Source organism: Dictyostelium purpureum, assembly GCF_000190715.1.
Source record: "Dictyostelium purpureum unplaced genomic scaffold DICPUscaffold_316, whole genome shotgun sequence".
Taxonomy (NCBI): Eukaryota; Evosea; class Eumycetozoa; order Dictyosteliales; family Dictyosteliaceae; genus Dictyostelium; species Dictyostelium purpureum.
In genome coordinates, this window is record NW_003519652.1 from 1 (window position 1) to 13,973 (window position 13,973).

Consider the following 13,973-nt stretch of genomic DNA (forward strand, 5'->3'; position numbering starts at 1 on the left):
AATATTGACGGTAATATTATTAGGATTTTTATTATTAAAATTAATAAAATGCGAACTTATAAAAGAGCTGATTAAAATTGATGAATATGACGACGTTGAGTCAAAGGGAAATATAATTTATAAAACCAATTCAAATAATTATGTTATATTTTCATCATTTGAAGGAAATCTATATAAAATGCAAGTCAATAGTAGGGAAATTGAAGTAAAAAGAAATTTCAAAAGTTTGTTTTATTTAAATCAAAAGAGTAGTGGTTTTTTTGATGAAGTTAATAATATATTTTATTTAGCAACTCAAACAAATTATACTTCCATTCAAATATCAGTTTTTAATTCTTTAAATTTAAACTATATAAATTCCTTTTTTGTAAGTTTATTTTATTAAACACAACAAATACACACCCCAACTCCACATAAAAAAAACAATTAAATTAATTTAAAAAATAAATATATTTTTTATAGATTTATAATGAAATGTTACCTTTTATTGATAATTCACTAACAATTGATAATAATAATCAAATAATATTAATCACTACCAATAATATAATCAAAATTAAAATTGAAATAAATTATTTAAATAAAGACCAAGCTAAATTAAAAATAATTAAAAAGCAATTATTACCATCAGAATGTATAATACCAAGTTCCAGTGTTTTAAATTTAGATAGAAATTTACTTTTATTGGGATGTGTATCAACCTACGGAATGCTGTATGAAATAAATTTAAATTCCCTAAAACAAACAAATAAGCATACTTTTTATTATGGTTCTAGTATAGATGCTCTATTACTAGGCCCAATTAATTCATTTACTTTTTTAGAAGGTACTTTAAATTATCCTTATCATTTAGTCTCCTTTACATTCAAGGATATTACAAGTTCTTCATCAAATACAAATGGCAACTCGATATATCGTAACAGAGAAACATATTTTGGACAAGCCTATACCGCTTCTTCAGATTTAATAAAATATGGTTTATATGCATTTGGGCATGATATTTTATTATTCGATTTAACAGAAATCAGCAATACTCCCAAAGATATTGACTATATCAATGATTGTATCAGTACAAGTAGCACCTACAGTCCAGAATCAAATAGTATAATTATATCAACAAATAGTTCATTATTACATATATATCATCTACCATCAAATTCAAATATTTTAAAAAGTATAAATTCAAAATCCCTATTTATTTTTTTACCAATTATAATAATAATTACCATAGTATGTTTAGTTTTTTTAACCAAATATATCTACAGCCTATATTTTAAAAAAAAACCAATTCAAAATGAAAATGAAAAAAATGGTTATATAGAATTTTAAAAAAAAATATTTCAAAATTTATCATTATCTATTTTATAAAAAAAATTTATATTTGATTACTTTAATATACGAATTTATATAATAACTAATTAATCAGTTAACCAATTGGGAAATTTTATTTTATTTTATTTTAAAATAATAAAATAAAATAAATAAATAAAAATTATAATAAAAACTTTTTTTCAAAAAAAAACCATTATTTTAATTTTTTCTATTTTCAAAAAAAATAAAAAAATTTTATTTCTTAACAAGTTAAATGTAATTTTAAAAACATATCGTATTATTTTCAAAAAACCAACTAATAAATAAATAAAAAAAGTTAAATATTAAACTTATAATACCTGTAATAAAAAAAAAATAATAAAAAAAATGGGTAAAAATTTTGATTACGAAGATAATAGAACAAACAAATCTATTTCAAAAGTATTGAATCAAAATAAACAAGGAGATGTGTATTTGGTAATGTTTAAATATATTAAAAAATAAAATAAAATAATATTAATATTATTTTTTTTTTTTAATTAATAAAAGAATGTTTATTCAGATCCTAATACTGATATTGGCTCATTAGATTTTTCAAATTGTTCTTTGATTCACTTTTCAATTTTAGTAGATGTTTTTGGTGAAACTAGTAATATAGAACAACCAGTAGGATATGAATTTCATTTAAGACGTCCCAAACTTACCGAAAAGAAGGTAGAGTTTGATGCTTATTACAAAATCCACTACTCAGATAAACATAAAGCATCCGTTCTAATTGGTAACTATAATTTATCATTTTAACTTGTTCGTCTTTAAAATTAACCCAATACTTTTTTATTTTTTTTATCTCATAAATAGGTAAATGGAAAGAAGATGATATTCTTTTTCAAAAATATCTTAAAACAGCAAAAGACCTATACCTAGAATATACAGATCCATCAAATAATTTTGAAAATATAAACTCATATGGTTTTTCGAAATATTTAGCAGAAAAAACTGGTTCTAAATGGCTAAAGAGTATAAAATCACCAAATGAATATCAATACATTGTCGAAACTTAAAAAATAGATAACAACACCATTCGTTTTTTTCTATAATCATTTTAAATAAATATTTTATAGTTTTATAGTTTTTAAAAAAATTTTATTTAAAAAAAAAAATAAAAAAAATTTTATTTGTTTTTTTTTTTTGGGAACTAATAAAAATAATAAATTTTTATTATTGAACTAAATTTACTGATATATTACTATTATAATTGTTTTTATATTATTTAATAATAATATTTAAATGTTATTTAGTTTCTTCTTTTTCTTCTTTCTTTTCTTCACCTTCTTTTTTTTCTTCACCTTCTTTCTTTTCATTTAAATAATTTTCAGTGTTCATTTCATTTAAACCTAATTCATCATTTTGATCATAACTACGTTCGTATTCTACGATGGTAAGTTGTGGATCTGGATCTGGAGCATAAAGATTTTGAATATAACTATTTGAGACTGGATCGTCGATGATTATAGTGAATGGTTTTTTACCTGCGATGTACTCTTCCATTGTGGTTGAGATTTCGTTATAACGTTTAACAGATTCTGGATCGGATGAATCACCACGGAAGAATGGATTCTTTTCCAATTCTTCTTTAATGATGGTTAAAAGACCTTCAATAGTTGTGAATTTACCACCTAATGAACCGTGAGTGACTTCAATTTCGAGTTCTGGGAGTTGGGCACTGGCAGTATCACTCTTTAAAACATCACGTGATAAATCTTCAATTGATTCGACACGAAGGGTGATGGTTTTACCTTTTTCGGAGATTGAACCAGCTGGTTTAATTTCGTTAGTCTTATAACCACATTGGTCACAAGTGAATGCCATTAATAACACTTGCTTAAAGTATGGGATATCGGTGAGTACCATTTTACATTCACCTAATTTACCACAGAATGAGCATTCATTTGGTAATGAAAATACTTCACGATCTTCTAAATCGGTTGATGGTACATTTATAATAGTTGCTTTTTTTTCTGGGTTTGCTTGTAAACCTAATTCAAGATTTTGTTCTTCAGTACGAGTGTAATGAGTTGTCTTTAAATTTGGATCTGCTTTTGGTGCTGTTGGGTTTTCAATGAAACTATTACCACTTGGATCATCAATAATAAATTTAAATGGTTCATTTACTAATAATAAATTTGTTAATTTACCTACAAATTCTAATAATTTTTCTTTATTTTCAGTCTGTATATAAAGAGTATAAACATTAGAATATTAATTAGAGTATTTACTACTATAAAAAAATGGTGATATACATACGTGAATTTCAGCAGCTTGGGTGATATTGTTAATTGATTCTTTGAGGATACCTTCAATAGTATTTAAAGTACCATTGTTGGATGGTGGGATTTCGAAATCTAATGATGGAATTGAGATAATGGCTTTTTCCATTTTAACAATTTGTCTATTTAAATCACGTTCGTTATTAACGGTTAATTCGATACGAACACCTTTTAGTTCGTATGATCCACCACTTCTTACTTCACTGTTTCTGAATCCACATTCTGGGCATTGGAAGGCGAAAACCATAATTTCTTTAAAGAATGGTACTTTGGTTAAAAGAATTCTTGTGATACCCTTTTCATATTCGCAATGCATACATAAACTTTCAACTTCTGTTACTTCATTATCGTGTGAAATATCTTTGAATTCTTCTGGATTTTCTTTATTGTCTTCAATTTTAGTTTGTGAAACTAAATTGCTAATTTCTTCTGACATTTCTTTTTTTTTTTTTCTTTTTAATTTATATATAGATAAAAATTATTTATAAATTAATTGTGGAAATATAAAAAAAAAAAATTTATTCGTTTTTTAAAATAAAAAAAAAAATAAAAAAAAAAATTAATAAAAAAATAATAAAAAATAAAAAATTAAGAAAATTAAAAAAAAATAAAAGAAAAAAATGAAAAAAATATTAATAAATAAATTTCAAACAAATCTTGTTTAGTTTTATGCTAACTTTCAAAAAAACAAATTTTGCAGTTTCTAAATAAAGATATTTTTTTATTTATCTAAATTGTTTTGAATAAAATTAAAGATTGAATTATGCGCATTTTTAATTTCATTAGATGATGTATTGCTACTCTTGTAAATATCGCTGCAATGGGAATGACCTTTTATGAATAATGTATTGATCCCATTTTTTTCCATATTGGGTGTAAATGATAACGGATACCATGGATCGAGACTGCTATTGATATAAAGTATTGATTTAATTGACTCTGAATTGATTTTGAAACCACCATATTGATCATTTGCCCATTTTGTGTTAGGTATCATATTTCTTATGCCAAATATATCTTGGCACATATCGGTATAAAATTGTAAATTTAATAGTGATCCAAATGGTTGGTTTTTACTTTCAGTTGTCATAAAATAGCCATATTCTGTGCAGGTTTGGTACAGCCATGCTTTTGATTGGTGGTCTACATTTCTTTCTTTCCATATTTCAATATGATTCTTATAATTTACATTGATACATTTTACATTGGGGTATGACACCTCTAACCATATTTGAATATAATTATCTAAACTACTTTTAAATTCATTATTTAGTATATTACAAATCTTTTGTAATTTATCTTTGTTACTGTCATAGTATTGAACAGTATCCATAAACACCAATGAGTTTGTAAACTCCAATAAAGAAAAATCTTTTTCATTTTCAAGTGGGGCACACAATCTAAATTTATCTTTTAATAGATTATGGTTGCCAAATTTAATTATTTCTTCAATTTCTAGAGTTGCATTTCTTATATTTTCTACACATCGCTCACCATCTTGAACCTCAGAAATAATTGTATTTTGAACAATTTCTAAATATTGAAAAAAATTTAACTCTGGAGAAACAGGTCCACTTGAGGAAACTATTATATCAATTAAATGAGGATATTTTATTTTAAATTGTGCAGCTATTGTTCCGCCATATGATGCCCCAAACCCCACCCACCTTTTACCGTCGTCTATTTTATTTTCTTTTTTATACCATGTTATAAAATAAGCAACATCTGCAATTGCTTGGTCACTATTTAAATATTGCAAACTTTCTGTGGTTAAATGATCTGTAAAAATACTCTTTTTTTTTATTAGTTTTAATTTTTTTTTTAAATCATATTAAACATAATTTACCTTTCCATAGTATCTGTGCTCTAAACATATGATTGATGCATTTAATGTTTTAGCCCATTCTTCATATTGCCTATTATTTATGTAATCTTCTTTAAGTTCTTGTTCTGGACCAAATACAAAAAATATTGGTCCGTTTCCATCATAATAATTTGAATATTCGAAAAACCTTTGCTTAAAAGTTAAATTACCATGTTGAAAATTGTAATGATCAATTTTTTGATTAAATAATTTATATTCTAATTTTATAGGTGCTGCTTGAGTAATATTATAATTTTTAACACTTGGTTTTTTTAAAAAAAAAGAAGTGGGGGTGAAACTTTCTATAAACCCAAATAGGTAAACTATAAAAAAAAATAAAATATATTTTTTAAACATGATATTTTTAATACTAATGACAATAAAAAAAATAAAAAAGTAATTATTTTTTTTTTTTAAAATTAAAATTTTAAAATATTAGATTTTATTTTTATAATAAACATTCTATTTTAAGATAAAAAACAAATTACATTTATAATAAAATAAAAAAAAAATAAAAAAAAAAATCTAAATTTTTTTTTAGATATAATTTATAAAAAAAAAGGTAAAATGAAGATACTTGTTAAAAAAATCATTTAAAATCATATCTATAAATCAACTTTAAATAGAGATTAATTCTTTTTTTTCTTAAATTTCTTTTTTTAACCCCTTTTAATTTTCTTTTTTCTTTTTTTTTATTTAAAAATAAATATAAAAACTATTTTAACAAAATTATTTAATTTATATCTTTAGAGAAATTATAATCTTCACCAAATTATATTTTTTTCTTTACCATAAAATATATAGAATTTCACCCACTTCATATATCACCAATTTATCCAATTGATTTAAAAAAATAAATTAAAGACACTAACATATATCAGGGTTATTTAACCTAAATAATAATATACAAAGTGTAAAACAACAAGAAATATTTAGAGTTTAAGTAAAAAACCTTTAAACTTTTTTATGTATTCTAGAGTTTAAATAATACTAAATTTTTAAAAAAATAAATAAAAAAAAAAATAATAAATTTTTAAAAAATAAATAATGTTTTTTTTAAAAGTTTTAAATTCATTGTCAATAGAAAAAAGTATCAATTGGAATATTTTTAAAAAAAAAAAAAGAAAAGTGGTAAAAAATTAAGACAAATATAATTTAGTCTAATAAATTAAATCTTTATTTAACAAATATGTATCGTTTATAGATAATAAATAGATTATCGATTGTATAAACTATAAATAGAGAATGTTATTAACTCTATATAAATTATAAAAATGAACTTATAATTGATAATAATTAAATTGAACTATTTATACTTTAAAATTGATTGTTAAATATTAATTTAATTATTATAATTGATCATTTTGATAATTACTGTAGTACTATTAATGATAAAAGAGATAAAATTAAAACTTTTTTTGATTTCCCTGTATTGTTGATATAAGATTCTACCAATGAGTGTTGTAAAATTATGAAACCATACTGAATATCCAAACCAATGCAATGATTTCGACGATTACAATCTTTTTGCCATTAAAAAATAATTGGATGTTGTTGGAGTTTGTTTCTGAGATTATTCAAAGCATCTGGTAGTTGTTGAGATTTGTTTGAATTTTTCTTGTATTCCAAACCATAGATATTATAAACTACAAAAACAATGTAGACCAAAGTTCTTTTGTTGTGGTAGTTGTGGGGTAATTTACTTGATAAATAGTTGAAGAGTGTTAAAAATGCAATTGAATCTTTTTTATAATCGTATTTAACTCCTTCTGTAAAGTGGATATAGTCCCATACAAATACTGATGAAAGCAATAGCTTAATGGATAGACCCACTGATAATACGATACTTTGTTTTGAATAAAGTCTTCTTCCTATACCAAAAAATAAAAATACCAATATTGAACTGATTAATAAACCACTTCTAATAAATAGTTTAATGAATTTATATAGGATTCATTGTTTAAAATCATTAGCAACATGATATTTAAATCAGTGGGCTATGGATTTCAAGGTAATTTAGAAAGAATTATTGAATCCATTAAAATCTCAAAATCAAAAGGTAAGAAAAAAAATAAAAATGAAATAAATAATTAAAAAAAAAAACTAATAATTTTATTATTATAGTGCAAAATATAGATTAGGTCCAGAATTAGAAATACCAGGGTATGGGTGTGAGGATCATTTTTTAGAACAAGATACAATGTTAAATTGTTGGCAAAGTTTAGCAAAGATCCAGAATTAACCAAAGATATTATTGTTGATGTTGGTATGCCAGTATTACATAAAGATGTTAGATACAATTGTAGATTTATTTTGTTGAATCAAAAAATTTATAACCAAAGAAAGCAATGGCCAACGATGGTAACTATCTAGAGAATCGTTGATTTACACCATGGATCAAACCAAGAGTAGTCGAAACATTGAAGTAAAAACAAAAGTGTACAAAAAAAATTTGATCAATAAAAAAAAAAAATGTACAACGGTGTGTAGTTGAAAAAAAACTAAAAAAATTAATGAACCGTCATGATTATTAATGCAATATTATATTTCATAGGTTAATTTTTAATGGCTCACAACAAATTTTTGTGATATACTTTTGTTTTCTTTTTTTTTCCCAGCACATTTTCATACATTTAAAAAAATTATCATAAATTATTATCTTAATTAATGGTTTATTTGATTTAAAAAAAAAAATTTGGTTTTTTGCATAACCGATAAAAAAATTAAGATATAAAAGTAGGAAAATCTCAATGATCTAAGCATTAAATTTAAATTATAATAAATATAAAAATGATTTTTAAAATAAAATCTTGGAAGAATAGGAAAAATGATTTAATTATAATTTTTTTTTTTTTTTTTTTAAAAAAAAAGTTTATAATTTAAATTTAATAAGATTTTTATTTGACAAATTTTTTATTTCACCAATCATATTTTCCAAACCAAATATTAATAAAAAAAGAAAATAAAGATATGTAATAATAATTTTTTTTTTTTTCATATTTTGGGATTTAAAAAAAATTGTGGTTATTTTAATTTTTTTTTTTTTTTTAAAAAAATTATAAAAAAGAATTTTTTAATCATTTTAAAAACAAATTAAAATATCTTATTATTTACAAATACTTACTTATTATATTCAAAAAATGAAATTAAATTATTTATTATTATTAGTTTGCATAGTTAAAATTTTCGGTGGTATCAACGCCAGTTGCGTTTACAATGGATTGGATGTATTTATATGAACAATATCAAGGCAATATTGGTCCGGACGATACCTCATTTTTCTTCAATGATGTCAGGGACCCTCAAATTAACCCTGGTACAGGTGATGGTTGGTTCAAGAAAGGTGTAGTTAAGCTTGTTAGTGGTTCGGGTATTTGGACCACTCAATCATCAAGATCAACTAAATCACAGGGTGTTACATTGGATCAATCTGCCAATGATTTCTTGAAAAAAATTGGTATGGATAAATAAATTTTCTAATTAGTTATATTAAATAAATAAATAAATAAATAAATAAATAAATAAATAAATAAATAAAATTTTTAAAAAAAATTAAAATGTGTGATAAAATTATTAATGATTTGATTGTGGATTATATTCATTCGTGTTGGAAAATAATAATTGAAATGGACCGTGATGGGGATACAACAAACAATAAAAGAAATAGTAAAAAAAGGAAATTAGAAGAGAGTGACGATGATGACAATCAATCATTGACAAAGGAAGAAATTGGTGAAACATTCAAAACATTATTGGTAAAGACACAGAACTATGGGATTTTGTTTATGATAAAATGAAACATTTCGATGGTGAAGTTGATTTTGAATCGATTGAAATTTTTAATAATTAAATAACAACATTAATAAAAGAAATACACTCGAAAAGATATTTTATAAAATTATTAAATTTATCTCTATACAACTATTATATTTTATTTAAAAAGTTTTATGAAAAAATATTTAATATTTTTTCATCCAGATCTTTCTTATTATCGCTTCCATAGTACATTATTTGTTTTTTTCTCTTAATTTCTTCTGTTGGTTTTCTATTATTATTTAATTTGAGGGGAAGGAATTGTGGCCTTTGTATTGTTGTCGTTGTTGTTGTGTCAGGGTTGGGTTTATGTTTCTTTGATGTTTGTCCTTCATCATCATCTTTTTCTGATTCATCATCATCATCTTCTTCTTCTTCATCGTCATCAGAGATTCCTTTTTCTTGTTCTACTTCCCTATCCCCTTTTTGTGGGGCCCAATTCGCTTCAATTTCTTTTTTCTTTCTATCCTTTCTTTTTTTTAGTTGTCGTGTTGGTGTTGGTATTTTTATCCCCATCGAAACTCTTATTGCATTAACTATCTCATTTTTATATTGGTTTTGTTTAACGACATATTTTCTTAATTCAAATGAGGAACCAATGAATACTTTCATTTTACTTGCAGAGTGGGCGGTTATGTCATTATGTGTGATTGGAAAATTTTTTTGTCCAAATTGCGCAACCTTTTCTTTACAGACTGAAGTATAACATCGTTTAAAATATTCAACACGCGATTCGTCGTCCACGATAAATAATTCTGGCAAATTTTCTTCAAAATCCTTCCCACATTGAATGAATATAATACGACCCCTAATTGCTTTTACAAAAGTATTATTTTCATCGGGTTCTGCTACCACAATATCACATTGTTCAAAAATTTTTTTATCCGCTTTATGATTATTATCTGTGTCTGTTAGGATTCTATATATTTCAGGTAAATATTTGTGTGAGCAATGTAAATAGTCTTTGTCGTTAATTGATATGATTTTTATTTTGAAAGGCATTGTTATTATTATTTGTTATTAAAAAAAATTAAATGAAATTAAAAAATTACACAATCTTCGAAATTAGAACAAAAATTAATTAAAACCAAAATTGAAAAAAAAAAATGGGAATAAAAAAAAAATTAATATTATTTTGTGATTTAAAAAATGATTTAAAATTTTATAATTTTTTTTTTTTTTTTTTTTTTTTTTTTGAAATTTTTATATGGGTAGTGTTAATTTTTTTTTATTTGGATAAATTTTTTTTAATTTTTATTTTATATTTTTATAATCATGCCCACGCTAATATAAAATAAATATTATTACTATTATTATTATCAAAAACCCAAATATAATTTCTCAACAATATAAATTATACTTCACTCATGGGTAAATCAATAAAAGTTTTGTGGGTATTAATTATTTTTTTATTTTAATTAAATATAACTAACTAACTAACTAAATCTTTTACCATCAGTGTTTATCACCAAAATATAACCCCGCAATTCGCAATTCTGTGTGCCCACTCCGGAGCTACCCTAAAGAATTAGAGAATCAAAACCACAGACAAAAATGTCTTTAGAGGTTATTGATAATGACCAATATCGATATTACTTGGTGCCCCAGCAAACGATTCAAACCCAAAAAAGGGAAAGGATTCATAAACTGACAGTATATGAATTGGAGCTCACGATAAGTGACTTTAAACTTTCAGAAGGTTTTGGACACATTCAACTTTGATTTAAAAAAAGATTGCTAAGCAATAATGGATGCAAATCCATGATGTTTAAAAGTTATCTGACGAAATAATACACAATTCTAACTAAAATTAAAATAAATTTTTATTTAAATTTTCTAGCAAAATCATTTTTTTTTGTGTTGTATGGTGTATATCTCTTTTGGTATTGTTTTTTTTCCACGCTTCTTGTTAAAATAATATTTATATCTTTATTTTTAACCCTAACCAATTTTACCAATTCATTGACTCTTTTATCTCTCTCTGTTTTCGATGATGCAAACACTAACCCCTCTGGTTTGTTCTCTAAAAAATACACTGCTTTTTCATATATATACTCCCATACTTTCTCATCAAAAACAATTCTATAGGTCCACATAAATTCACCGGGTACATAAGAAATATAATATGCAATTTGAGCACCACTATATTTCATATTTGCATACAATTGTGGTAAATAATAAACAGGTATTGCTTTAGCATGCTCTATATCTTCCTTTGTTCTACCACCCTTATAGGTATTACCTTTGAACGCACGATATGGACACTTTATCTCCACAATCGTTTCAATAGATAATGGTGTTTTAATTGATTTATTGAATATCACACCATCTGGTGAAGCTTTGAATCTGTTATCGCATCTGTACGACAGAATACCAACCTTTGAAACATTGACACCATTTCCAATTGCAAATAAATCTCTTGCTTCATCTTCATACTGCTGACCATGCTTCATTGCAACCTGTGCTTGTGGACTAAAAAAATCTTTTTCTTCCCCCAAACTTATTCGTTTTTGTTTCAAAGGGGTTTTATAGGGTTAACACCAATCATTGCTGCTAAATCACTACCACATGCGGGTGATTTCTTTCTTTCACTAAAGTACTCTGGTGTTCCTTGTGTAATTGCCATTAACCTGGCAATCTCTTTTTCATCTATTACCTTTATCGCTGTACTTGACATGAGCAAACTAAGTTGATATCTTGAATATTGTTTTTCAAAATTAATTTATTATTACTATTATTATCTGTTAGCGTATCTTCGAGCGTTTCAAATAAAATATTTTTAAATAAATTTGAAACAAATAAACTATTACTATTGTTATATAAATACACTACCAAAGAAAAAAGAAAATAGTGAATAAAAAAAAGTTTTTATTGAGATTACCATTTTTAAAATTTTTTATTTCACATTATTTTAATTTTATTTAGAAATTAAATATTCCACGGACATCCGGTCTGGGCCTCGTACTTTATAATATGACTTTTCATCATCAACCGACCATTCCTTTTCTGGGAAAATATATGTACAAATAACTGGTGCATCATATTTATAATTGGGCCAATATATTTTTTTCTTCTAAAATCATGGGTATTTCCTCGTTGTAAAGTGTCTTTATACATATTAACATATCCCATGTTGTGAGGGGTACTAATAGTGGTATTTTATCCCCAAACTCTTCCACATCGAAGAAGTATGCCCCTTTCACAATGGGACTATAGTATGTCGTCACATGCTCGTGGGCTTTTATTCTTTTGTTTGCTCTCTGAAGTTTGGCAAATTTCATTACAACGTCGTGTATCAAATACATTTCCCAAAAAACCCTTTTTTATCACATTTATTCGGAATGTTAAATCGCCTCTTATGCTTGGGTTGACCAAACATTCATTGAAATAATAAAAAAAATCATAACCCATTTTAAAATATGGTTGGTCGAAATCAATATAAAAAGTACTCTTCCAGCGTCTCTCCCCGTCAATTATTAAACTATTTAATATATAATCTTCCATATTATGTAAATGTATTAATGTGGATGATTAATTTTAAAAAAAAAAGTTATAACGGCTTTTTTTAATGATTTATTTTTTGGATTAACCCTTAAAGTGTCGTGGGATTATATACTAAATATTGAGTGTTACTATTATGTTTACGTTTTGCGATTCTACATTGGTATTTTTTATCTGTTCTCTTCAACACATAATGAATAATTTGGTCAGTATCTTTATTACCTTCCTTCCAAATTCTTTATTTCCAACTTCATCAAGTATCGATGTAATTCCTTCGTAATGATCAGATGGTATAGTTTTATCACACAATGACACTGATATTTCCTGTGTTGGCACTGGTTGTGGTGATGACGATGTTTGTTGCTTCTGTTCTGCAATAGAAGCAGGACAATATACTCATACGATAATACCTTTGAATCACAATGGAAAATTGGTATACACATATTTATAAATTGTATAATTATACATATAATGTATAGATACATATTTATAAACTGTATACAAAATATACATATATTATATAAATATAATATACACATAGTTATAAATTGTATAATTATACATATATTGTATAGATACATATTTATAAACTGTATACAGGATATACATATATTATATATATATATAGTATACACATATACATACATTGTATATACACTAAGTTATAAATTGTATAATTATACATATTTATAAACCCACTCTTTTACAAATAAGGTTTTTTTAATAATATATTTAAAAGTTTAATTTATTTTCAAATAGCTAGTTCAGGTATGAAGGTTTATAATTTATATGTTTAATCTCTAGTATCGTATATATATAGAAGTACTTGAAGATTATTACATATACAATCTATAAAAATGGTAACAATCAATCATTATCTAACTACAGAGGTATAACTATTTTAAGTAACTTTTATAAATTATACGCTTCAATGTTCACTAAACTAATACAAAATTATACCGAACTAAATTGTCCTTTTTCAGAATCCCAATATGGATTTAGACCTGGACGTTCAACAATATCACCAATATCAGTACTGAACAACATCTTTCAAAAATAAATAAAAGAGAACTTCATGTATTATATATTGACATACAAAAAGCTTTTGATGAAGTACCACATTGGGCATTAATCGAAGCATTAGAATTTAGAGGTTT

General features: G+C 24.4%; 10 protein-coding genes across 10 annotated transcripts; 4 read left to right on the forward strand and 6 right to left on the reverse strand.

Moving 5' to 3' along the window:
- Window positions 1-178: 178 nt before the first annotated feature.
- Window positions 179-1,513, forward strand: DICPUDRAFT_99220 (uncharacterized protein; the record flags this gene model as incomplete). Its single annotated transcript, XM_003291997.1, has 2 exons — window positions 179-367; window positions 463-1,513. 2 exons carry the CDS (start codon window positions 179-181, stop codon window positions 1,327-1,329), a joined length of 1,056 nt encoding a protein of 351 aa, XP_003292045.1. The 3' UTR covers window positions 1,330-1,513.
- A 185-nt stretch (window positions 1,514-1,698) lies between these two features.
- On the forward strand, window positions 1,699-2,372 carry DICPUDRAFT_82694 (uncharacterized protein; the record flags this gene model as incomplete). The annotated part of the gene is made up of 3 exons (XM_003291998.1): window positions 1,699-1,788; window positions 1,861-2,089; window positions 2,170-2,372. 3 exons carry the CDS (start codon window positions 1,699-1,701, stop codon window positions 2,370-2,372), a joined length of 522 nt encoding a protein of 173 aa, XP_003292046.1.
- Window positions 2,373-2,601: 229 nt separating this feature from the next.
- Window positions 2,602-4,090, reverse strand: DICPUDRAFT_99221 (uncharacterized protein; the record flags this gene model as incomplete). Its single annotated transcript, XM_003292004.1, has 2 exons — window positions 3,616-4,090; window positions 2,602-3,540 (listed from the first exon to the last, which is right to left on the reverse strand). Exons 1-2 carry the CDS (start codon window positions 4,072-4,074, stop codon window positions 2,602-2,604), a joined length of 1,398 nt encoding a protein of 465 aa, XP_003292052.1. The 5' UTR covers window positions 4,075-4,090.
- Window positions 4,091-4,359: 269 nt separating this feature from the next.
- DICPUDRAFT_39962 (uncharacterized protein) lies at window positions 4,360-5,859 on the reverse strand (the record flags this gene model as incomplete). Its single annotated transcript, XM_003292005.1, has 2 exons — window positions 4,360-5,430; window positions 5,485-5,859. The coding sequence occupies 2 exons, from the start codon at window positions 5,857-5,859 to the stop codon at window positions 4,360-4,362; spliced, it is 1,446 nt and encodes a 481-aa protein (XP_003292053.1).
- Window positions 5,860-8,718: 2,859 nt separating this feature from the next.
- Window positions 8,719-8,973, forward strand: DICPUDRAFT_156732 (uncharacterized protein; the record flags this gene model as incomplete). Its single annotated transcript, XM_003291999.1, has 1 exon — window positions 8,719-8,973. One exon carries the CDS (start codon window positions 8,719-8,721, stop codon window positions 8,971-8,973), a length of 255 nt encoding a protein of 84 aa, XP_003292047.1.
- Window positions 8,974-9,447: 474 nt separating this feature from the next.
- DICPUDRAFT_156733 (uncharacterized protein) lies at window positions 9,448-10,317 on the reverse strand (the record flags this gene model as incomplete). The annotated part of the gene is made up of 1 exon (XM_003292006.1): window positions 9,448-10,317. One exon carries the CDS (start codon window positions 10,315-10,317, stop codon window positions 9,448-9,450), a length of 870 nt encoding a protein of 289 aa, XP_003292054.1.
- Window positions 10,318-11,417: 1,100 nt separating this feature from the next.
- On the reverse strand, window positions 11,418-11,795 carry DICPUDRAFT_10890 (uncharacterized protein; the record flags this gene model as incomplete). Its single annotated transcript, XM_003292007.1, has 1 exon — window positions 11,418-11,795. A coding segment is annotated over one exon (378 nt), but the record flags the coding sequence as incomplete, so codon positions are not given.
- A 35-nt stretch (window positions 11,796-11,830) lies between these two features.
- On the reverse strand, window positions 11,831-11,992 carry DICPUDRAFT_156735 (uncharacterized protein; the record flags this gene model as incomplete). Its single annotated transcript, XM_003292008.1, has 1 exon — window positions 11,831-11,992. The coding sequence occupies one exon, from the start codon at window positions 11,990-11,992 to the stop codon at window positions 11,831-11,833; it is 162 nt and encodes a 53-aa protein (XP_003292056.1).
- A 367-nt stretch (window positions 11,993-12,359) lies between these two features.
- DICPUDRAFT_156736 (uncharacterized protein) lies at window positions 12,360-12,620 on the reverse strand (the record flags this gene model as incomplete). Its single annotated transcript, XM_003292009.1, has 1 exon — window positions 12,360-12,620. The coding sequence occupies one exon, from the start codon at window positions 12,618-12,620 to the stop codon at window positions 12,360-12,362; it is 261 nt and encodes an 86-aa protein (XP_003292057.1).
- Window positions 12,621-12,734: 114 nt separating this feature from the next.
- On the forward strand, window positions 12,735-13,876 carry DICPUDRAFT_156737 (uncharacterized protein; the record flags this gene model as incomplete). The annotated part of the gene is made up of 2 exons (XM_003292000.1): window positions 12,735-12,824; window positions 13,637-13,876. 2 exons carry the CDS (start codon window positions 12,735-12,737, stop codon window positions 13,874-13,876), a joined length of 330 nt encoding a protein of 109 aa, XP_003292048.1.
- Between the last annotated feature and the right edge of the window lie 97 nt (window positions 13,877-13,973).